Source organism: Mustela putorius, unplaced genomic scaffold, assembly GCF_011764305.1.
Source record: "Mustela putorius furo isolate JIRA1106 unplaced genomic scaffold, ASM1176430v1.1 tig00000196_pilon_pilon_pilon, whole genome shotgun sequence".
Taxonomy (NCBI): domain Eukaryota; kingdom Metazoa; phylum Chordata; class Mammalia; order Carnivora; family Mustelidae; genus Mustela; species Mustela putorius.
The window spans coordinates 15,699,683-15,721,340 of NW_025421310.1; the positions used below are offsets into that span (position 1 = coordinate 15,699,683).

Consider the following 21,658-nt stretch of genomic DNA (forward strand, 5'->3'; position numbering starts at 1 on the left):
CATTCTGACCCCCTGCCCATATCTCTTACTCCACTTGCTCTGACTTCTGCCCTCTGTGCTCTGCTCCCTCATCTGGATGCTCTCAAACCCCAATCCCCTTTTGTCTTCTCCTCCTAAAGCCTGACTTTCCACATGCTTGAGTTCTTGACCTTGTCTCTGAACACTTAAGTGTTCAGCGCTCAACCCTGACCCCTACCCCGGCCCTCAGCTCCTGCCCTGGGTGGACCCCTGGCCCTCACGTGAGCCCTTCCCCCAGGAGATCTCCTTCTTCTTCCTGGAGCCCTACCGCTCTTCAGCCTGTTCCTCCTACTCCTCCTGCCTGGGATGCTTGGCAGACCAGGGCTGTGGCTGGTGCCTGAGCAGCGCCTCCTGCCACCTACGCCAGAGCGGGGCCCACTGCGGGGACGACTGGGCTGGCGGGTCCCTGCTGGTGCTGGTGCCTGCCCTCTGCCCGCTCTGCGAGGAGCACCGAGACTGTCATGCCTGCACTCAGGTGCCTGCCAGGCCATGGAGGGGAAGTCTCAGGGTCAAGGCAGCCGAATTAGGCGACCAGGGGTGGGGGCGGGGGTGAGCCCGCTGGAATTGGCACTGGCATCCAAGGGGTCCCTTGTGTACAGTGGGGGGAGACAGGTGGGCCATTGTCCTTGATCTGCAGGTGAGAGCCAGGTGGGGAGCAGAGGAGAGGGGCTAGAGAGTGGGCTCCTGGCAGTCAGGACTCTCGCAGTTGTAAGGGTGAGAAAACCTCAGCACCTTTTTACCGGAGGGGCCTTTATGGGCTCGGGCCCCAGAGCCCAGAGATAGGTCTTTAGGTGTGTGGTTTAGGCAGTGTCGTCGGCGTCCACCTTCTCCATCCTATATCCTCGCTTCCCTTGGATGTTCACTTCTTGGGAGAGGCAAGGGAACCACAAGGGCCTCAGACTTTCATCCCCCTCCTTACCCCCCTCCAAGTCCCAAGTAAGAGAGAGCACCTTTCTGTCCCCACCCCCCTTTCGCCCCCAGCTCAGCGGAAGTCCCAGAAGCAGGTTTTGTTGGCTCTGGTTGGGTCTTGTGCCAGTTCTCAGAACCATCTGGGAGGCTGGGGTAGAGGGGCGGGAGTTGTGGCCCCTTATCTACCTCTGGGGCTTAAGGATCCATCAGCTGCAACTGGACCAGACACAGGGGTTCTTTGCCTCAAAAGGAGGTGGATGCTGGGAAGGCAGATCCCATGGATGCCATTGGCTGAAGGAGGAAGTCTGGAGAGACAGGCAGTGGGGGAGGGAAGGGGGCTTGGAGGGGTGGTCTGTGGGGTGGGGCAGGTGAGGGAAGCAGCTGCTTATGGATCCCGAGGTAGATGGCTAAGCTGGGCTCTAACTCCTTCTTTAATTCCCCAGGACTCCTTCTGCGAGTGGCATCAGAGCACCAGCCGCAAAGGGGATGCCGCATGCAGCCGGCGGGGCCGGAGTCGGGGTGCCCTGAAGAGCCCAGAGGAGTGTCCCCCACTCTGCAGCCAGTGAGCCACCTGGGCCCAGGGAGTGGGGATGTAGGGAGCTTGGGGGAGCTGGTGCACAATTTGACCTGCCCCTGCTCCCCACCCCCAGGCGCCTGACCTGTGACGACTGTCTTGCCAACTCCAGCCAGTGCGCCTGGTGCCAGTCCACGCATACCTGTTTCTTGTTCGCGGCCTACCTGGCCCGCTACCCGCATGGGGGCTGCCGCGGCTGGGATGACAGGTGTGGTCTGGGCAGGGGGGTGAGGCTCACAGAGAGAAGGGCAGGGCGCGGTGGGTAGGGCTCGGACACCCCCACCCACACCTGTCGCCCCACAGTGTGCACTCGGAGCCTCGGTGCCGGAGCTGTGACCGCTTCCTGACCTGCCACGAGTGTCTGCAGAGCCACGAGTGCGGCTGGTGTGGCAACGAGGACAACCCCACGCTGGGCCGGTGAGGCCGGGACCACAAGGCTGGAGGGCTGGTGTATGGGCAGGGTGTGGGGCTCTCTCCCACTCTGATTCTAATGGCTGATTGTCTCTGTTTCTTCCCTTTCCCTCTCTCTTCTCCATCTCCACCCTCTCCCTGTCTCTGTGACTGGTTTCTTCTCATCGTTCATCCTTGTCTTTCTGTTTCTGTCTTTCCTTCTCTCTCCCATTAACTATTTTCCTGTATGTCTCTCCCATCCCCTGGTTGCTTGTCACAATTCCTCCTGTCGGATTCCTCTGGCTGGGTTTCTTTGTCTCTCCTTCATTTCTGCTGTGTCTTTCTGTCCATATTCATATGCCTGTTTCTCTTTCTCTGATTGGTCCCTTTCTGTCTGTCTCAATCTCTCAATTCTTTATCATCTCCCTGTTCCCTCCCTCTCCTCTGTCCCCAACCTCCCACCCCCCCAGGTGCCTCCAGGGAGACTTCTCAGGGCCACTGGGTGGGGGAAACTGCTCCCTGTGGGTGGGGGAAGGCCTGGGGCTGTCGGCGGCCCTCCCTGCCCGCTGGGCGTATGCCCGCTGTCCTGACGTGGATGAGTGTCGTCTTGGCCTGGCGCGGTGCCACCTGCGGGCAAGCTGCCTGAACACACCCCTCAGCTACGAGTGTCACTGCCAGCGAGGCTACCAGGGTGATGGCGTCACCTACTGCAACCGCACGTGAGCTGGGAGGGATTTCCATGGAGATGTCGCCCTGGGGCTGGGGCACTTGTAGACGGAGGGAGGAAGCCATTGTGGTGCTGGGGTGCCTCCCTGGGGAACCAGCATCCCTGTGAGCCAGGGGGCTTTACCTTGGGGGTTAGGCCCTCATTAGAGTGACGGGGTCTCCAGTGTAGCACTAGTTACTGTGGAGACGGGTCACTCCTGGACTGCAAGCCACAGTCTTCTGCGTTGCCATGGAGATGGAGGAGGATCGAGTTGAAAGGGATTTTCAAAGAGAGCAGATCCCTGGTGGTGACATGTGGTTACCATAGAGACAGGAGTTACCACGTGGGACGCCCACAGAGTCCCGGACGGGTGGCAGCGGGGAGAACAGGCGATGGCCTGGGATGGCGTTGTTGTGGAGAGGAGGGGGCGGACTGGGGCGGGAGGTGGGTGTGACTTGGGTACTCTGGCCCAGCTAGTCTTGCCCCCACCATGCTCTCAGGTGCCTGGAAGACTGTGGCCATGGTGTGTGTAGCGGTCCCCCCGACTTCACCTGCGTGTGTGACCTGGGCTGGACGTCGGACCTGCCCCCGCCCACACCTGCCCCAGGACCTCCTGTGCCCCGTTGCTCCCGGGACTGTGGCTGCAACTTCCACAGCCACTGCCGCAGGCGGGGGCCTGGCTTCTGTGATGAGTGCCAGGGTGAGCGGCCTCCTCCTTGACTCCCGGGGCTGGCCTCAGAGACCCTCCTCAGGGCTCTAGTGTCCTTCCTCTGCCTGGGCTTCTGGGTCCCCCAACCCAGCTAGTGCTCCTCCTGCCCCATGGCCTGCTCCAGACCCCACACGGTTTCAGTGCCACCCATGTCTTTGGTGGGGGCTTGGTCTCCCCTCTGGGGGTGTGCAGTACCTCCCCAGTCTGGGTTCCCCCAGTCACCGTGGTCTGGAGCAGCTGTGTGGGGTCAGGGATCGGCTGAGCATTGTAGGGCTCCTCTTGCCCTTGACCTGACTCCGTGTCCTGCCTGCCCCGGGCCTCCACAGACTGGACGTGGGGGGAGCGCTGTGAGCGGTGCCGGCCCGGCAGCTTTGGCAATGCCACGGGCTCGGGTGGCTGCCGGCCGTGCCAGTGCAATGGGCATGGAGACCCGCGCCGTGGCCACTGTGACAACCTCAGCGGGCTCTGCTTCTGCCAGGACCACACTGAAGGTGCCCACTGCCAGCTCTGCTCCCCTGGCTACTATGGGGACCCCCGGTGAGCCAGGGGCCCGCCAGGAGGGCCGGGGGAGGATTAGGGATGGGATGGGACAGGACGGGACCCGTCTGATGCTCTTGCTCTCTCCTCCATCTACCCAGGGCTGGTGGCTCCTGTTTCCGGGAGTGTGGGGGTCGTGCCCTCCTCACCAACGTGTCCTCAGTGGCGCTGGGCTCACGCCGGGTTGGGGGGCTGCTGCCTCCAGGGGGCAGGGCAGCGAGAGCCGGGCTGGGTCTGTCCTACTGTGTGTGGGTTGTCTCAGCCACCGAGTTGCTGCAGCCCTGTGCCCCTGGGACCCTCTGTCCCCCACTCACCCTCACCTTCTCCCCCGACAGCAGCACCCCCTGCACGGTGAGTACCGAGGGCACCAGGGTTCAGGCCCATGTCTCCCCTGCCCAGTCCGAATCCGCAGACGGACCCTGACCCCGCATCCCTGTTCCTTTATCCTCCAAACTTTAAGCTGTCGTCTTCAGATAACAGACCTTCATTCCGGAGCCCACAGACCCTCCCGTTCCCCAAATCACCTGTTTCCTGGGCCTCCCACGCCCCAGTCCAGGTGTGCTTGGTATTTGTCGTGTGTGGGTCAACTCCGACCGGTAGGTTGTGGCCGCCAGGAGCTATGTGTTGAGAGAGAGGCTCTGTGCGAGAGTGCCTGATCCCTGAGCCGTGTCTGCTGTGAACACAGGAGGGGGATGGTGGCCGCAGTGTGACTCTATGTCCGGAAGTTTCAGACGGCCCATTTTCCTGGGCTCAGAGTGTCTTCCCCTCTTGAGCTCCTCCTCCTCCTCCTGGACCCCACACATCCCTCTTCCTCACCTCTGCCGTCCCCTGAACCTTCATTCTGTGCCCTCCACCTCCAGCTGAGCTACGTCCTGGCCTTTGATGGATTCCCGCGCTTCCTGGATACTGGCGTCGTGCAGTCGGACCGCAGCCTCATTGCTGCCTTCTGCGGCCAGCGGCGGGACAGGCCCCTCACTGTGCAGGCCCTGTCGGGTACGGGGTCTAGGGAAAGTGGGACCCTGTCCGAGGCTGTGTAGCCCTTGCCCCTTACACTGTCTCCCAAGGTAGGCTCAAGGCCCAGCCTGACTCTGCCCCTGACTCCCTGGCTGATGCCGGCTCTTGTCACATCTGGGTGGCAGAGAGGATTGCCCTGGCTGGGCTGCCTGTCTGGGGCTGAGTGGGACAAGTCTCTGGGGGACACAGAATGTAGTGTGGGAAAGCCCTTGCCCCCTCCTCAGCCTGGTGGTTCTCAGCCAGAGGGATTTTGCCCCTTGGGCCTTTTGGCTCTGTTCTGGGCAGGGGCCAGAGGTGCTGCTCTGCAATCTGCAGTGCCCCAGACACCCCACAGCCGAGACTCACCAGGTCCCATGGCGTTGGCAGCACTGAGGGTTTGGGAAACTGGCTCCTGCTGAGCAAATTGCTATAGAAATGATTCATTACCTGTGGCAGTTGAGGGGCCCAAGTTTGGGAAATGTTTCTGTTCGCCTCGTAGATGAGTGAGATCTCCAAGGCTGGGGCAGGTAGTTGGCCGGCTGGCTCGGGATCGTGTGCCACCTCAGCCCCTCCCCAGGGAGCCGCTAGGACTGAGGGGCCCTCCATTTCATTTCATTTCATTCAGCCGTTGGGAGCACCCCCAGTGAGGCACGCCTGAGCTGGGTGCCGGGGGTTCAGCAGGGAACAGGGGGATGCAGGCCCTGCCTTCAGGCACCCATGGCAGGGGTGGGGTGCAGTGGGGGACAGACAGCACTGAACAAATTACAGTCAGAACAGGGACGCCTCTGCTAAGGGACAGAGGAAGTGGGAAGGAGCAGCCACCTGGCTGGTCTGGGGAGTTGGGGAGGGCTTTTTCGTAGAGGGATATTTTCCTGGAGGTCTGAAGGGGTCCTTGTGTGCCGGGGTGAGAGGGGGTGACTTCTCCAGGCCAGAAGAGCAGTGGGTGCCCAGGCCCTGAGAGGCTGGAAGGGGGCCTGCTGTGCTGGAGTGCTTAGGGCTGGGACAGTGGGAGTCCTTGAGGTCAGAGGGCCTACAGCCCCCCTCGAGCATCATTTTAATGAGATTGTATATGCATATGCTCTGTCTAATTCCTGCCCCCTTCCCCACTGCTAATCTCTTTGTAGGTAGACCTCGCTTTATGTCTGAGCTGTAGGGAGCTGTGCAGGGTTTCCAGCTTGGTTTCGAGCTGCCGGCATGGGATTGGGATCAGAATTTGATGGGTTGGGTGAGGGAGAGGGTGTGCAGTGTGTGGGGGAACAGTGAAGCATGACACTGATCCTAAATGATAAGGAGTGCCTTGTTGCCCTGCCCGGTGACACCAGATTCTCTCTAACCCCGGGGATAGAGTCGCGTCCTGGAGCCCGGCCCGGCCACAAGCTTCTGGCCCCTCTCCCCGCACAGGGCTGCTGGTGCTGCACTGGGAGGCCAATGGCTCCTCATCATGGGGCTTCAACGCTTCTGTGGGTTCTGCCCGCTGCGGGTCGGGGGGCCCCGGGAGCTGCCCGGTCCCCCAGGAGTGTGTGCCCCAGGATGGAGCCACTGGTGCTGGACTCTGCCGATGTCCCCAGGGCTGGGCTGGCCCCCACTGCCGCATGGCTCTGTGTCCTGAGAACTGTAGTGCCCACAGTGGGGCAGGGACTTGTAACCAGGTATGGGGGGAACGGGCAAGCCACAGGGGGGCGGGGGTGGTACGCCGGCTCCCCTGAGCCTCCTTCTGCTGTTCCTCAGAGCCTCGGTGTGTGCATCTGTGCCGAGGGCTTTGGGGGCCCCGACTGTGGCACAAAGCTGGACGGTGGGCAGCTGGTCTGGGAGACCCTCATGGACAGCCGCCTCTCAGCCGTGAGTTGTGGGTGCCACTGCATGGAGGTGCTGCCCGCTTCCTGGATGGTTCTCCCCTTCCCTCCATCCCTGGGACCACCCCTCAGCCCCGACTCCCAGCCTGATCCCACGCGTCCCCCACCTCTGCCCCCAGGACACTGCCAGCCGATTCTTACACCGCCTGGGGCACACCATGGTTGAGGGACCTGAGGCCACCTTGTGGATGTTTGGGGGCCTCGGCCTGCCTCAGGGGCTGCTGGGAAACCTGTACAGGTGAGGACAGCCTCCGGAGTGGGTGGGGGGATGCCTGAACGAGAGGAGGTCACCTCAGGAGATGCTGACATGTGTGTCACATATGAGTTCCCTCGGGTGTAAACAACAAAAACAAAACCAAAAAAACTGGTGTTAACAAAAAGCTTTGGGGGCGCCAGGTGGCTCAGTTCGTTGGGCATCTGCTTTCTGCTCAGGTCATGATCCCAGGGTCCTAGGATCAAGCCCCGAATGGGACTCCCTGTTCAGTGGGTAGTCTGCTTCTCCCTCTGCCCCCGCCACCGCTTGTGTGTGCACTCTCTCTGTCCTGCGCTTTTCCTCAAATAAGTAGATAAAGTATCAAAACAGCAACAACAACAAAATCCTCTACAGGTAAAAGATACCCAAAAGATGCTGGGATGCCTGTCACAGGAGGCTCACCCTTATTTGGGCAGTTGCCACCCCAGGGGAGGGACGTAAGATGGTTGTCAAAGGAGGGGCACACTAGGGGATTTGGGGATATGCCTGGGGGAGGTGACCCCAAGTCATGAGGGGATGACTGTATGGTGAGCTTCCTTTTCTGCCCCTTGGTGCCAGGTACTCAGTGAGTGAGCGGCGGTGGACACAGATGTTGGCGGGAGCTGAGGATGGGGGCCCGGGCCCCTCACCCCGCTCCTTCCACGCGGCTGCCTACGTGTCTGCTGGGCGTGGTGCTATGTACCTTCTGGGGGGACTCACAGCTGGGGGTGTCACTCGCGACTTCTGGGTGCTCAACCTCACCACCCTGCAGTGGCGGCAGGAGAAGGTGAGCCCCTCTCCCTTCCCCAAGCGTGTCCCCTCCTGCCCCCCCACAAGCTGTCTCTAGCAGGGCCCACCAGAGTTCTCCTGCCCATCTCACCCCCACGGGATGCAGCTTCCCCCAGAAGGTACATGGCACTGAGCAGGCAGAAAAGGCAAGGGGGCCTACCGCACCCCTCCTGGGACCATGGCAAGTTAGAAGCTTGGGGTCTGACAGCTGCGGGCAGCTCACTACCTCCTTATCTGTTCAAGGGGAGTGTGGGGAGTTCTGAGTCTTGTTTCTGCCTGGAAGCTGAGCCCTAACCTCTGGCTCCTTGGTGACCTCTGCCCTTTATCCTCCAGGTGCCCCAGACCGTGGAGCTGCCGGCGGTGGCCGGTCACACCCTCACTGCCCGCCGAGGCCTGTCTCTGCTCCTGGTGGGTGGGTACTCCCCTGAAAATGGCTTCAACCAGCAGCTGTTCGAGTACCAGCTGGTGACTGGCACCTGGGTGTCCGGAGCCCAGAGCGGGACACCCCCAACAGGTAAGGCTGGGGACAAGGAGGGGACAGCACCTTGAATGCCAGGCCATCCAGGCTTTGTGGAGGCTCTCTGACCACTGCCATACCCTGTGGTCCCTGCCCCTTAGACCTTGTTATGTTCCCGTCTTTCCCCCACACCCACCCAGGTTCTCAGACCTACTCTTGGGAAGTTCAGTTTCCTGCAAGAGGCAGCCCACCGCCTGCCCAGTGACAGTGGGTTTCTGCATTCCTCTCTTAGGTTCTAGATCCCTGCCCCTCAGGCATTCCCCTTCTCCCTTCTTTGCTCACTGTATCCCCCAGGACATTCAGGTAACCCCATCTCCCCCTCTTCTCTTGCCGGGAATTGCAAGTGCTGGTCCTTTTGAGCCGAAGCAGGAGGCGGGGGTTGACAAGAGCTCCTGCCTGGTATGGGAGCCTAGGAAGAAGGGGAACCTAGGAAAGTGGGAGGGCAGTCCTAATTACCAGCCCTCCCCGCACTGTCTGCTCACTTGTGCTCCCCAGGTCTCTACGGTCATTCTGCGGTGTACCACGAGGCCACTGACTCCCTCTATGTGTTTGGGGGTTTCCGCTTCCACGTGGAGCTGGCTGCCCCATCCCCTGAGCTCTACTCCCTGCACTGTCCCGATCGCACCTGGAGCCTGCTGGCCCCTTCCCAGGGGGCAAAGGTCAGGAAAAGAGGCATATACAGCTTGATCGAGAGGGCAGGAAGGGCCCCCCACCCCAACCCAGTGCCCCAGGGACTGGCTGAAACCTGGATTACTAGTCCCCTCCTTTACAGTCCCCTAGACTCAACTGTGCCCCCATCACATCTCCCCTTCTTCCATCACTCACTTGGAGGGAAGCATCCTAGAGCAGGAGGTCAGAGGCCTAGCTTCTGCCCCAACTCTGCCCCACTGTTGGTGTGGCCCTCCAGTTCCCAGCCTCCCCTTCTGTAAAACCTGGGACTGATGCCTCTTGTGGTGGCCGCCTTCAAGGCCAGAGGAGATAGTAGGTGGGAGTACGTGGTCCCTGGATGTGCTGGTTAGAGATGATTGAGTGTTCCATCTGCGAACATATTTCCTTTTGGGGACTGGACTATAAGGGAGGCCTGAGCCTCCCCCTAGATGTCCTCAGCCCAGCTGGCCAGGTCACATGAGAAATGTGGGATTCATCTCAAGCAGCCTGGGCCAGGTTCCTGGGGGAACAGCACAGGGCATGGGGGTTCCAGGAGTTTGAGAGAGGGAGCTGGCCCTGGGGGCTGCTCTGAAGAATGAAGGAGGTCTTCTGGAGGAAGGAGCTGAGATTTGAGGGAGGTTGGGTTGGGTAGGGCTGGTGGGGGCTGAGGTGTGGGAGGGTGGTGGGTGGGCTGAGAGGTGAGTAGAGGAATGTGGGCTCTGACCGGCCATTTTGCCGGTGTCTCCCCAACAGCCCCGCCCCCGACTTTTCCATGCCTCAGCCCTGCTGGGGGACACCATGGTGGTCCTTGGGGGGCGCTCGGAACCTGATGAGTTCAGCAGCGACATTCTGCTCTACCAGGTCAACTGCAATGCCTGGCTCCTGCCTGACCTGACCCGTAAGTCCAGTGCCCCCCCAGCGGGCCCTGGGGACGTCCCGTAGGAGCTCTGGCCCTGTCCTAGGACCCCACTCATCTGGAGTCCCTCTGGCCCCATTAGACCCCCCAGAGTTAAGCAAAGCTGCTTAACTCTCTGGTACTTAAATACCCACAGAGATGCCTGCCTTCCTTTTCTTTTCTTGGGAAGTTTGTTTATTGTTTTTTTTTTAAAGATTTTATTTATTTATTTATTTGACAGGCAGAGATCACAAGGAGGCAGAGAGGCAGGTAGAGAGAGAGAGAGAGGGAAGCAGGCTCCCTGCTGAGCAGAGAACCCGATGTGGGACTCGATCCCAGGACCCTGAGATCATGACCTGAGCCGAAGGCAGCGGCTTAACCCACTGAGCCACCCAGGCGCCCCGTTTGTTTATTGTTTTGATTATAAAAGTAGTAATAGGGGTATCTGGGTGGTTAAGCATCAGCCATTGTCTCAGGTTATGACCCCAGGGTCCTGGGATGAAGCCCTGCATCAGAGCCCTGATCGGCTCCTTACTCAGTGGGGAGTCCGCTTCTCCCTCTACTGCTCCCCCTGCTTGTGTTCCTTCACTGTCAAATAAATAAATAAAATCTTAAACCAAAAAAAAGTAATAACAGTCATTGTATATAATTGGTGAAATAAAAAGGAAAAAATCCTCATGATCCCACTTTCTGGAGACACCCCTGTTATACTTGGGGGTGTTTCTTTCCAGTCTGTTGTTGAGAGGCCAGAAAGGGGCTTGGACCTTGTCTTTTTTGCTTTCCAGCGTGACTGTGTACGCCTCTGGGCCTTTTCCGTTTTGGTTCTCTCTCTGGCCTTCGGTCTCTAATTCCCTTTTGCCCTTAACCTATATTGTTAAATGCTCTGTGACTTTTTCTTTCTTTATTTTCCCCTGGAGCATTTTTAAAAATTATTTTTAATTTTTAAGAAGATTTCATTTATTTTTTTTAGAGAGAGTGCTTTCTCACGCTCTCTCAAAAAAAAAATAAATGAAATCTTAAAATTAAAAAAAAATTAAAAATTCTCCAGGGAAAAATAAAGAAATAAATATTTTTTTAATTTTTTTTTTTAAAGATTTTATTTATTTGTCAGAGAGAGAGAGGGAAAGAGAGCGAGCACAGGCAGACAGAATGGCAGGCAGAGGCAGAGGGAGAAGCAGGCTCCCTGCTGAGCAAGGAGCCCGATGTGGGACTCGATCCCAGGATGCTGGGATCATGACTTGAGCTGAAGGCAGCTGCTTAACCAACTGAGCCACCCAGGCGTCACTATTTTTTTTTAATTTTTAAGAAGATTTATTTTTTTGAGAAAGAGTGAGAAAGAAACTAGGGGGAGCACCAAAGGGAGAGGCAGGCTCCCCACTGAGCAGGGACCCCGATGCGGGGCTTGATCCCAGGATCCGGGGATCATGACCTGAGCGAAGGCAGAGGCTTAATCCACTGAGCCACCCGGACGTCCCCTTTTCTGGAGGATTTTACAGACTTGAGGTGAACTTCACATAAGAAAAGGAACAGTTGTGAAATTGACGATGCAGCGGCATCTGGCGCCTTCCCCATGTGCGACCTCTGTTGGGTTCCAGAAGCTTGCTCCCTTTCCTTATTCCATTCTTTCCACTTCCTTTTCCTGTTTGTCCCTCACTCTCTTGTCCTGCCATCTGTGTTCTTTTGCCCTGTCTGGCCTTACGTATCTTCTCTGTCTCTCCATCTCTGCGGTCCTCAGTCCATTGCCCTGCTCGGTGTCCCTCTCTGACCGGCCTCTTCGTGGGGCTCTCTTCCCTAAGTCTCTGAACAGTCTGTCTTTTCCCAGGCCCAGCCTCCGTGGGGGCCCCGATGGAGGAGTCCGTGTCCCATGCTGTGGCGGCAGTAGGGGGCCGTCTGTACCTCTCAGGGGGCTTCGGGGGCGTGGCCTTGGGCCGCCTGCTGGCCCTGACCTTGCCCCCTGACCCTTGCCGCCTGCTGCCCTCACCCGAAGCTTGTAACCAGTCTGAGGCCTGCACCTGGTGCCACGGGGCCTGCTTGTCTGGGGACCAGGCTCATAGGTAACCATGGTGACCAAACGGCACATGGTGGGCAGTACCCGTGCTCCCCGAAGGGGGTTCTGTGCTAGGTCAGGCTTGCAGTGTGCGGGGGTGCTCAGCAGTGTACTGTCCAGGCAGGACACTAGCTCATGTGGGAGAATGGACAACCACACCACAAGCAGGGTCAGGCTGGGGGACCCTTGGGTGAGAAGCCCTGCTTGTGGGCTGGGGTGTCATCCAGGAATGTTTCCTGGAGGAGCTGGGACCGAACTGGGTCCCGAATGACCACTGGAGTTTAGACCAGCGAAGGTTCAGAAGCGGGGCTGTGCCCGGTGTATTTTAGGGACCTTCTATGCTGGGGGAACATGAGACTAGAGCAGTGCGTGGGGGCAGCTCAGAAAGGGCTCCCAGAGCCTGGCTATGGTGCTGGTCTTCTGTTTGGGAAGCCAGACATCTCAGGAAGCTGAAAGGGCTGACCTTGGTTCAGCATAAACTCTTTTGGCTACATGATTATCCTGAACTGGTATGAAGCCACTAATGGCCTTGGCTTGTCCCATTAAATGTGTCACTGTGTTTGCTTCTGAATTATTAAAAGCTTTGATTTAGGTGCTCCCCCAGATTCCACTAGGAGTGTTATGTAACAGTGGATACACCCACTGCTTTTCTAAAATCTGGAAAGTTCTGAAATATGTGCCTTCAGGGATTTGGGGTAAGGGATTATGAACCTCCACTGTGGGTGATGGGGAGCCAGGAAAAGTTTGAGCAGGGGAGGGCAGGGGCAGGCCTGGGCAGAAAGTCCCCGGGCTGTTGGGAAGGAGCCAGTGGTGAGGGGAGGCTGTGGAAACCTGGGAGGCCAGAGATGAGGAGGAGGAGGAGGCTGGAGAAGAGGCCTGAACTGGGCTAGGGGCTGCAGGAGTGGCGAGTGGGGGACACCTTGGTGGCTGAAGGGGCAGGGGAGTGTAGGATATTGTCTAGTATCCCTGGCCAGAGTGGCGGGGGATGGAAGACCACGGCCAAGTGGGGTGGGGGAGAACAGGTTGGGAAGGCCTGGGCTAAGACCAGTCCAAGATGCATGTGGGGGCACCCTGTGGGACGATGTCCAGGAGGCACCGGGAAGAGGCGAGGGTAGGTGGAGGAGGGATGGGGTCTGCTGGGTGTGCTGAGCCAGGCCTCATGCCTCCCCAGGCTGGGCTGCGGGGGCCCCTCATGCTCCCCCATGCCTCGCTCCCCCGAGGAATGTCGTCGTCTCCGGACCTGCAGTGAGTGCCTGGCCCGCCATCCCCGGACCCTTCAGCCTGGAGATGGAGAGGTGAAGGGGGTTGGTCTCAGGGATTTCAGCTGGGGTTGGGTGGGAAGAGCCGGGTCAGAAGGGGTGCCAGCGACCCTGAGGACCCCAGCGAGCCCATGTTGCCCCCTCCAGGCATCCGCCCCCCGCTGTAAGTGGTGTACCAACTGCCCAGAGGGCGCCTGCATCGGCCGGAATGGGTCCTGCACCTCGGAGAATGACTGTCGGATCAACCAGCGAGAGGTGTTCTGGGCCGGGAACTGCTCGGAGGCGGTGTGCGGGGCGGCAGACTGTGAGCAGTGCACCCGAGAGGGCAAGTGCATGTGGACGAGGCAGTTCAAGAGGACAGGTGAGGCCAGCGAACTCCCCACGAGGACAGGCTGGGGTCCTAGCCTTTGGGGGCCCGAGGAAGGGCAGAGCTGGGGAGAGAGGCTGGTGGCCTGAACCGGGCTCTGACTCCTGTGCCCTCAACCCCAGGGGAGACTCGCCGCATCCTCTCAGTGCAGCCCACATACGACTGGACGTGCTTCAGCCACTCCCTGCTGAACGTGTCCCCAATGCCGGTGGAGTCGTCGCCCCCGCTGTCCTGCCCCACCCCCTGTCATCTCCTGCCCAACTGCACATCCTGCCTAGACTCCAAGGGTGCGGATGGGGGCTGGCAGCACTGCGTGTGGAGCAGCAGCCTGCAGCAGGTACCCCTGCCTGTCCCCCTGTGCCTCTGCCCTGCTTCCTTCTCCGCCTCCCTGGCTGTGGTCCCTCTGTGGTGCTTCCTCTGTCCTTCTCTTCCTTGCCTCTCCTCTCCCACCAGCATCTCCTCCTTCCCTCCTGGCCTCTTGAGTCTCCCTGTCATATCTGCTTGGACACCACATCCTTCTGGACCCTGCAGCTGGGTTCACGGTCCCCTCCATCCTTCCTGTGACCGCTCATGCCGTCTCACCTCTCCCTCCCCAACCTCCATGCTTGCCTTCTCTGTCCCTTTCTCTGCTTTTGGAACTTTGGGTTGTAAGAAACAGAGACCCCCCTCGGTTTTATTACACAGAATTGGGGTAGGAAGTCCTGCGGCTCTGACCTTCTGGAGCCCTGAGGTCTCTAATTTCAGCCGTTCTCCATTGTCTGCTTTCTGCCCCCAAGTTCTGCCCACTGGGAGGATCCTAGCCTCCACGCTGTGGAACACACCCAGCAGGTCACCAGGGCCAGGTGGGCAGTGCTCCCCCTCGAGGTTCTCTCTGTGACCCCTCTAGTGTGGGTCTTTAACCCATTGAGGCCTCATCCCCACGCCTGGGTCCTTGTGGTGATACGGGTTCTCCCCAAATAGCATCAGGATGCCCGTCATCCATTTCTGTGAGCACTCCCAGGCCCAGAAGTCGATGCCAGGGAGCCTGCTGGCCGGTACATCCCGCCCGCCCAGCCTGTCAGCAAGGCAGGAGCCTCCAGGGCGCTGCACGTGGCAGGGAGGTCACTTCTGTCAGGGCTTTGGACTTCCATGCCGTGTGCCAGCTCTGGAGTGTTGGCTCTGCTTCTCACAACTCCGACAGCACAGATTGGACAAAACAGATGCACAGAGCAGCCCCATAAGGAGTGCACTCAAGGAGTGCTGTTATTTTAACCCCCGGCAGTCATTCTTTTGAATGATTTTGGCTTCAGAGCCTGGGATGGGCAATAAAGTACTCCCTTCCCTGGCTTCTTTTCACCAAGTTCTTTTTTTTTTTTTTTTTTTAAAGATTTTATTTATTTATTCATGAGAGAGAGAGAAAGGTAGAGGGAGAAGCAGGCTTCCCACTGAGCAGGGAGCCTGATGTGAGACTCGATCCCAGGACCCTAGGACCATGACCTGAGCAAAGGCAGATGCTCAACTATCTGAGTCACCCAGGTGCCCTCGTCACCAAGTTCTTTTTTTTTTTTTTTAAAGATTTTATTTATTTATTTGACAGACAGAGATCACAAGTAGGCAGAGAGGCAGGCAGAGAGAGAGGAGGAAGCAGGCTCCCAGCTGAGCAGAGAGCCTGATACGGGGCTCGATCCCAGGACTCTGGGATCATGACCTGAGCCGAAGGCAGAGGCTTTAACCCACTGAGCCACCCAGGCACCCCTTCACCAAGTTCTTGACCGAGCCCCTTCCCTGTGCCAGGTGCTTCGCCAGGTTGCAGGCACCTGTCGGGACGAACCAGAACCCCGCTTCCAGGACTTAACGCTCTTGCATCTCTCCCGGGAGCACAAGGAATGCAATTTACGTGTTGGACAGCATCCCCTGTGGCCACTAGGGAGGTCACAGCGAGAAACGCTGTACAGACTGGGGACTTGCGCTCCCCCGGTCCCTCCCCTCCAGATAACCCCACAGATATGGAAGCCTAGCTCTGCTGGTTGGGCAAAGCTTAGCTCACTGCGGGCCGTCAGCGTCTGTGGGCTTTGAGCTCTGGCCGCAGTGGCAGGGCTGTTTATTTGAGGATCGTGTGGTTGCTGAGTGCTGTCGGACAGCTGGGACTAATACCCATCTTCTTATACTTCCGGCCCGAATAGTAAATAAAATGCTCTGACACCCTGTGGTAAGTTCCCAAGAGTCTGACCCTGACCGTGCACCTTGTCTGGGCTCCAGGACGTGCTAAGTGATGGCGCATGAGCTGCTGGGCAGCCCCTGGCCACAGACTCCGCTTCCCAGCTTAGCGCGGGAGGACCCTGGGCCCCAACAGCCAGCTCCACGTTTTTCCTAAGTGGCGGTGGCTTGCAGCCCCGCTCCTGTCGCTAATTTCTGTCTCTGCTGGGGTGGTTGCCTCCCTTTGGTTGTGAGAAACAGCCATGAGACCTAAGCCAGGTGGGGAGACTGACACCCCCAGTCACACCAACACAGTGGTACCTGTTAGAGGTCAGGGTGCAAAGCGCAGCCAGGCCTGACAAGGGACTGGAGACGGAGCCTGGAAAGCTGCCCCCCACGCCCCTGCCCACCGCCGGCTTGGGGTGTGTGGTCCTCTCAATGCTTCCTTCTGGATCTGCTCTTTTCCTGCCCCCTTCTTCTTTTCATTTGCTGTGATTTACTCATTCAATCAGCACCTCTAGGCCTCACCTCCAGTTTAAATGATGCCACCAGCCTGACTCCCCTTGTGGACTCCCAGTTACAAATGCTTGACAAAGTGGTGTCCACTCTGGCCCATCGGCTGTGGCCAGAGAGGGGTGAGAGCTCCTAGGAGGGACTGTGGTCCGGGAGGACACCGAGGATGTCTTTGATCCTCTTTCTCTCCCTCTTTCTTGCCCTGCCCCCCCTTCTCATTTCCCCTCCCCTGTACAGTGTCTGAGCCCCTCCTACCTGCCCCTGCGATGTATGGCTGGAGGCTGTGGCCGCCTGCTCCGTGGACCCGAGAGCTGCTCCCTGGGCTGTGCTCAGGCAACCCAGTGTGCCCTGTGCCTGCAGCGCCCCCACTGTGGCTGGTGTGCCTGGGGGGGCCAGGATGGGGGTGGCCGCTGCCTGGAGGGTGGACTCAGCGGTCCTCGTGACGGTGAGCTGCGCTAGGGGTCGGGTGAGAGGGACTGCCCTTGGGCTGGGGTCTGGCGTGGAGAACCTGGGGGGCACTGGGGGCTGTCTCGGAGGTGGGGGTCAGGGGAAGGTGGAGCAAAGCCCCAGGAGGCTGGGGGGGGCGTTGCCACAGAGGCACTCAGGCGGAGCTCTGCATCCCTGCGCCAGGGCTGACCTGTGGGCGGCCTGGGGCCTCCTGGGCTTTCCTGTCCTGCCCTCCTGAGGATGAGTGTGCAAACGGGCACCATGACTGCAACGAGACGCAGAACTGCCACGACCGGCCGCACGGCTATGAGTGCAGCTGCAAGGCGGGCTACACCATGGACAAGTGAGGTGGTGGGGGCGGGGCCTAGGTGACTTTGCGGCAGGGGGCCCTGTGGGAGCGGGAAGGCACAAGGCGTGGGATTCACGCTGGAAGGGGTGAAGGGCCAATGCATGGAGGGGCCACGTTGGTGAGCTTAACACGGCTTGCTCGGAAGAGAGAGGGTGGCAGGCTAGCCCCTGAGGGAGATGGAGGCGACCCTGGAGGGGGAGCGTGGAACAGCCCAGGGATGAGCCACCCGTTGAGGGCCATCTAGTGGGTGGCGGGCCGGCCAGAGGCTTGAGGACCCATGCCGGGCCCTGACCCTCCACCCCCCACCCCTGCAGTGTGACTGGACTTTGCCGCCCCGTGTGCGCGCAGGGCTGTGTGAACGGCTCGTGTGTGGAACCTGATCACTGCCGTTGCCACTTTGGCTTCGTGGGCCGCAACTGCTCCACAGAGTGTCGCTGCAACCGCCACAGCGAGTGTGCAGGGGTGGGGGCCCGCGACCACTGCCTGCTCTGCCGCAACCACACCAAGGTGGGCTGTCCTGGGCCTCAGGCACACCCTGGGACAGAGCCTGGGGGGCTTTTCGCCCACGTGCTAGAGTCGTGAGCCTTACTCTGAGCCCTGTGGAGCCAGCCCAGGGAGGACGTGGGGAGACTTTGGGGACACTGTCTGAAGTTGTGTCAGAGAGGGGCCACCCTGGAATAGTGGACAGAGTTGGTGCTGGACTAGGGAGGCTGGGCCCATGGGGGGGAGGACACAGCGTGGTGTAGGGAAGGGCTTTCTGAGCTCAACGCTTCGGGCTGGATGGGCAAGAACACCATCCCCTTCCCAACGCCCCAGGTCGCTGGCACGTGAGGGTGGAGGGCTAACTTGCACCCAGGTGGGGTTCAGGCCTGAAACCCTGAGCCTGAGCCCCTATTGCACTCCCATGGTGCTCCCTGAGGCTGCTTGTTCGCTCCCCAGCACCCCCACTGCCACCACTCACCACCTGCTCTGACCACCCCTTCCCTGGTTTCCAGGGCAGCCACTGTGAGCAGTGCCTCCCCCTGTTCGTGGGTTCAGCCGTTGGGGGTGGGACCTGCCGGCCCTGCCATGCCTTCTGTCGTGGCAACAGCCACGTCTGCGTCTCCAGGAAAGAGCTCGAAATGGCCAGGAGGGAGCCTGAGAAGTACTCACTGGATCCAGAGGAGGTATAGAAGCCATGGTCCCAGACTCCTGGGTCTCGGGAAGGAAGGGACTGCCCTACGCCTCTTTGCGATCACCCTGTCTTTCCTTGGCCAGATTGACAACTGGGTGACCGAGGGGCCCAGTGAAGATGAGGCCGTGTGTGTGAACTGTCAGAATAACAGCTACGGGGACAAATGCGAGAGCTGCCTACACGGCTACTTCCTCCTGGATGGGAAGTGCACCAAGTGAGAAGGAGGGGGCCCAGGGACCCTTGCCCTGCCCACGGGGAATGACTCCGGGAGCCACACCCCCTCCCCAGTTCTTTCCTTTGGGCAGAAGCGGACAATATCCCCAGGGAGGCCCTGGGCTGAGGCTGAGATAGAGGCCCTGAGCCAGACCCAGGTGGGAGACCCCCTCGCTCAGAGGCTGGTGCTGACATGCAGGCTACCGAGCACCCCCGTGGATGTCGGGGGTAGAGAGCTGCCAAGGGGCAAGGCCTTGGGGTGGCCTCCCACCCCAGGCCTTCCTTCCGAATGCTCAGTCAACCGGAGTCATTCCAACCCCGTTTCAAATCCTCAGCTTACTGCTGACTGGCTCCACAGCCTTGGGCAAATGGCTTGACACCCCTCGCCCCCGGGAACCTCAGTTTCCTCTTCTGGCTTGGAGCTTAGATTCAAGTTCACCTATGCAGTGTCCAGCTTGGAGCCCTGTGGGCCAGGGGAGCTCTGTGACCCCCATCTTCTCCACCTTCCTCAGGTGCCAGTGTAACGGCCATGCAGATACGTGTAATGAGCAGGACGGGACAGGCTGCCCGTGTCAGAACAACACAGAGACGGGCACATGCCAGGGAAGTTCCCCCAGCGACCGTCGGGACTGCTACAAGTACCAGGTGAGGCTGGAGAAGTGAGTCCCAGGCCAAGGGCCCCACACCCCGAGAGGCCCACTCATTTATCCAACACACATTTACTGAGCACCTACTATGTGCTGGGCCATTTGGGAGGCACTGGGAAATGCAGTAGGGACCAAAATGGGCAGGGCCTACTGTCCTTGGGAAAGTTACATTCCCATGGAAGAGTCCAGCAACGAATGAACAAGTCAGTCAAATGCAGAGTATGTTAGTGATGAGCAGTAAGGAGAAAGGAGGGCCAGCACTGTGGAGTGGGAATGGAAGATACGATGACCCAGGGAAGGCCTTGGTGAGAAAGTGACACTTGAGAAAAGATCTGATAGAAGTCAGGATACCAGACAAGCAGCCGTGGGGGTTATGGGCGAGCAGAGAGTAATCTGGGCAAGATGATCAGCCAGTGAAAAGGCCCTGTGGTGGGATGTATCTCAGGCTGGTAGGTGAGGCCAGCCCATCCTGTGCTCTGTTTGGGCTTTCTGCAGTCCCATGTGCAAGTCCTGTTTACTGTCTGGGTACAGAGGAATGATCTCAAGTTCAGCGAGGTTAAGTCATTAGTCTGAGGCCACACAGGTAGTGAGGAGTAGAGGCAGATTCAACAGAGCCCTTCATCGCTACTCCTGAGAGTTCCAGAGGCCTCCACATCAGGGTGCTGTGGTCACTGGGGCTGACGGGAGGGATAGCAGCATGGAGCCTAGGGTTCCGGTGGCCTCCACACTGTGTCAGTGAGGCCTCAGGGGAGGTACAGTCACAAGGAAGCTGCTGGGGACTGAGGGAGCCTGGGGCAGTGGCTGCTCCCCAATTGGTACAGAACATCAGGACTTGGAGGGTGGCCGGGTGCTGAGCTCAGCCCTGATCGCCACCCGACCACCCCCCGTGCCTGCAGTGTGCTAAGTGCCGGGAATCATTCCATGGGAGCCCGCTGGGTGGCCAGCAGTGCTACCGCCTCATCTCTGTGGAGCAGGAGTGCTGCCTTGACCCCACGTCCCAGACCAACTGCTTCCACGAACCCAAGCGCCGGGCTCTGGGCCCCGGCCGCACCGTCCTCTTTGGTGTGCAGCCCAAGTTTACCAATGTGGACATCCGCCTGACACTGGATGTGACCTTCGGTGCCGTGGATCTCTATGTGTCCACTTCCTATGACACCTTCGTGGTCCGCGTGGCTCCCGACACAGGCGTCCACACCGTGCATATCCAGCCACCTCCACCCCCACCGCCTCCCCCACCCCCTGCTGACGGCGGAACCCGGGGGGCTGGGGACCCAGGGGGACCGGGAGCTGGGAGCGGGTCAGGCACTCTGGCCGAGCCACGGGTGCGGGAAGTGTGGCCACGGGGCCTGATCACCTACGTGACCGTGACGGAGCCGTCGGCTGTGCTCGTGGTTCGTGGCGTGCGGGACCGGCTTGTCATCACCTACCCACATGAGCAGCACGCTCTCAAGTCCAGCCGCTTCTACCTGCTTCTGCTGGGCGTGGGGGACCCGAACGGGCCTGGTGCCAATGGCTCGGCTGACTCGCAAGGGCTGCTCTTCTTCCGTCAGGACCAGGCCCACATCGACCTGTTTGTCTTCTTCTCTGTCTTCTTCTCCTGCTTTTTCCTTTTTCTTTCACTCTGTGTGCTCCTCTGGAAGGCCAAACAGGCCCTGGACCAGCGGCAGGAACAGCGCCGGCATCTGCAAGAGATGACCAAGATGGCCAGCCGCCCTTTTGCCAAGGTCACTGTCTGCTTCCCACCCGACCCCACTGCCCTAGCCCCTGCCTGGAAGCCTGCCGGGCTCCCGCCACCCACCTTCCACCGTTCCGAACCCTTCTTGGCACCCCTGTTGCTGACCGGGGCCGGTGGGCCCTGGGGACCCGTGGGAGGAGGCTGCTGCCCTCCAGCCATCCCCGCCGCGACCGCTGGCCTGCGAGCTGGGCCCATCACCCTTGAGCCCACTGAAGATGGCATGGCTGGTGTGGCCACGTTGCTGCTCCAGCTGCCCGGGGGACCCCAGGCACCCAACGGTGCCTGCCTGGGTTCAGCCCTCGTCACGCTGCGACACCGGCTGCACGAGTACTGTGGGGGTGGCGGGGGCGCCGGGGGCAGTGGGCATGGGGGTGCTGCAGGCCGGAAGGGACTGTTGAGCCAGGACAATCTTACCAGCATGTCCCTCTGACCCACAGTGGGGCCCTCAGCTGTGGCAGCTGGGTGCCCTGATAACGCCGCCCTGGACTTGGAGCTCCTCTGGGGGCCCCCAGACACCATGTCCTCAGAGACCTCTGGCTCCCTTCCTCTGGGGCTCCCCAGGCAGGGCATTTGACGTTCTGCATTTAACAATTATTTATTGAATACTTACTCTACGCTGTTGAAGGTGCTGGGCAGAACAGAAACTGAGACCTGTTCCCTGACCTTGTGGGGCTTCGGTTCTTGGGGGAAACAATCAGTGCGTGTCCATGCTTGCACATGCATGCGCACACACACACACACGAGTGTGATCATGTCTGTGAAGGACAGGTGCCAGGAGGGGATCACGGGATGTGGCCGTGAGGGACCGTGGGATAGGTTTGGTAGGGCATTCAGAGAAGCTGGGCCCAAAGACCGAGAGAATCGGCTACGGGGAGAACTCCGGGAAGGAGTTGCAGGTGGTGGGGCCTGGGGACAAGGAAGGCCGGATTAGTTGGCACTGAGACAGGTACTGTCAATGGCTG

General features: G+C 59.6%; 1 protein-coding gene across 2 annotated transcripts in view; it reads left to right on the top strand.

Moving 5' to 3' along the window:
- MEGF8 (multiple EGF like domains 8) overlaps positions 1 to 21,434 on the top strand; it is a 37,574-nt gene extending 16,140 nt beyond the window's left edge. The window contains exons 15-41 of one of the 2 annotated variants that reach the window (XM_013063977.2): positions 257 to 493; positions 1,371 to 1,489; positions 1,578 to 1,709; positions 1,805 to 1,918; positions 2,362 to 2,610; positions 3,098 to 3,297; positions 3,633 to 3,843; positions 3,945 to 4,194; positions 4,704 to 4,836; positions 6,238 to 6,485; positions 6,565 to 6,675; positions 6,809 to 6,927; positions 7,501 to 7,708; positions 8,044 to 8,224; positions 8,723 to 8,886; positions 9,629 to 9,773; positions 11,593 to 11,824; positions 12,989 to 13,112; positions 13,224 to 13,437; positions 13,566 to 13,780; positions 16,369 to 16,576; positions 16,762 to 16,921; positions 17,242 to 17,434; positions 17,923 to 18,093; positions 18,185 to 18,315; positions 18,827 to 18,959; positions 19,858 to 21,434. In XM_013063977.2, the coding sequence (XP_012919431.1) occupies positions 257 to 493; positions 1,371 to 1,489; positions 1,578 to 1,709; positions 1,805 to 1,918; positions 2,362 to 2,610; positions 3,098 to 3,297; positions 3,633 to 3,843; positions 3,945 to 4,194; positions 4,704 to 4,836; positions 6,238 to 6,485; positions 6,565 to 6,675; positions 6,809 to 6,927; positions 7,501 to 7,708; positions 8,044 to 8,224; positions 8,723 to 8,886; positions 9,629 to 9,773; positions 11,593 to 11,824; positions 12,989 to 13,112; positions 13,224 to 13,437; positions 13,566 to 13,780; positions 16,369 to 16,576; positions 16,762 to 16,921; positions 17,242 to 17,434; positions 17,923 to 18,093; positions 18,185 to 18,315; positions 18,827 to 18,959; positions 19,858 to 21,126 (5,871 nt within the window). In that variant the 3' untranslated portion in view covers positions 21,127 to 21,434. The remainder of the gene's footprint in view (positions 1 to 256; positions 494 to 1,370; positions 1,490 to 1,577; positions 1,710 to 1,804; positions 1,919 to 2,361; positions 2,611 to 3,097; positions 3,298 to 3,632; positions 3,844 to 3,944; positions 4,195 to 4,703; positions 4,837 to 6,237; positions 6,486 to 6,564; positions 6,676 to 6,808; positions 6,928 to 7,500; positions 7,709 to 8,043; positions 8,225 to 8,722; positions 8,887 to 9,628; positions 9,774 to 11,592; positions 11,825 to 12,988; positions 13,113 to 13,223; positions 13,438 to 13,565; positions 13,781 to 16,368; positions 16,577 to 16,761; positions 16,922 to 17,241; positions 17,435 to 17,922; positions 18,094 to 18,184; positions 18,316 to 18,826; positions 18,960 to 19,857) is intronic. The other variant, XM_045077246.1, reaches the window with a different exon arrangement.
- Positions 21,435 to 21,658: the final 224 nt, after the last annotated feature.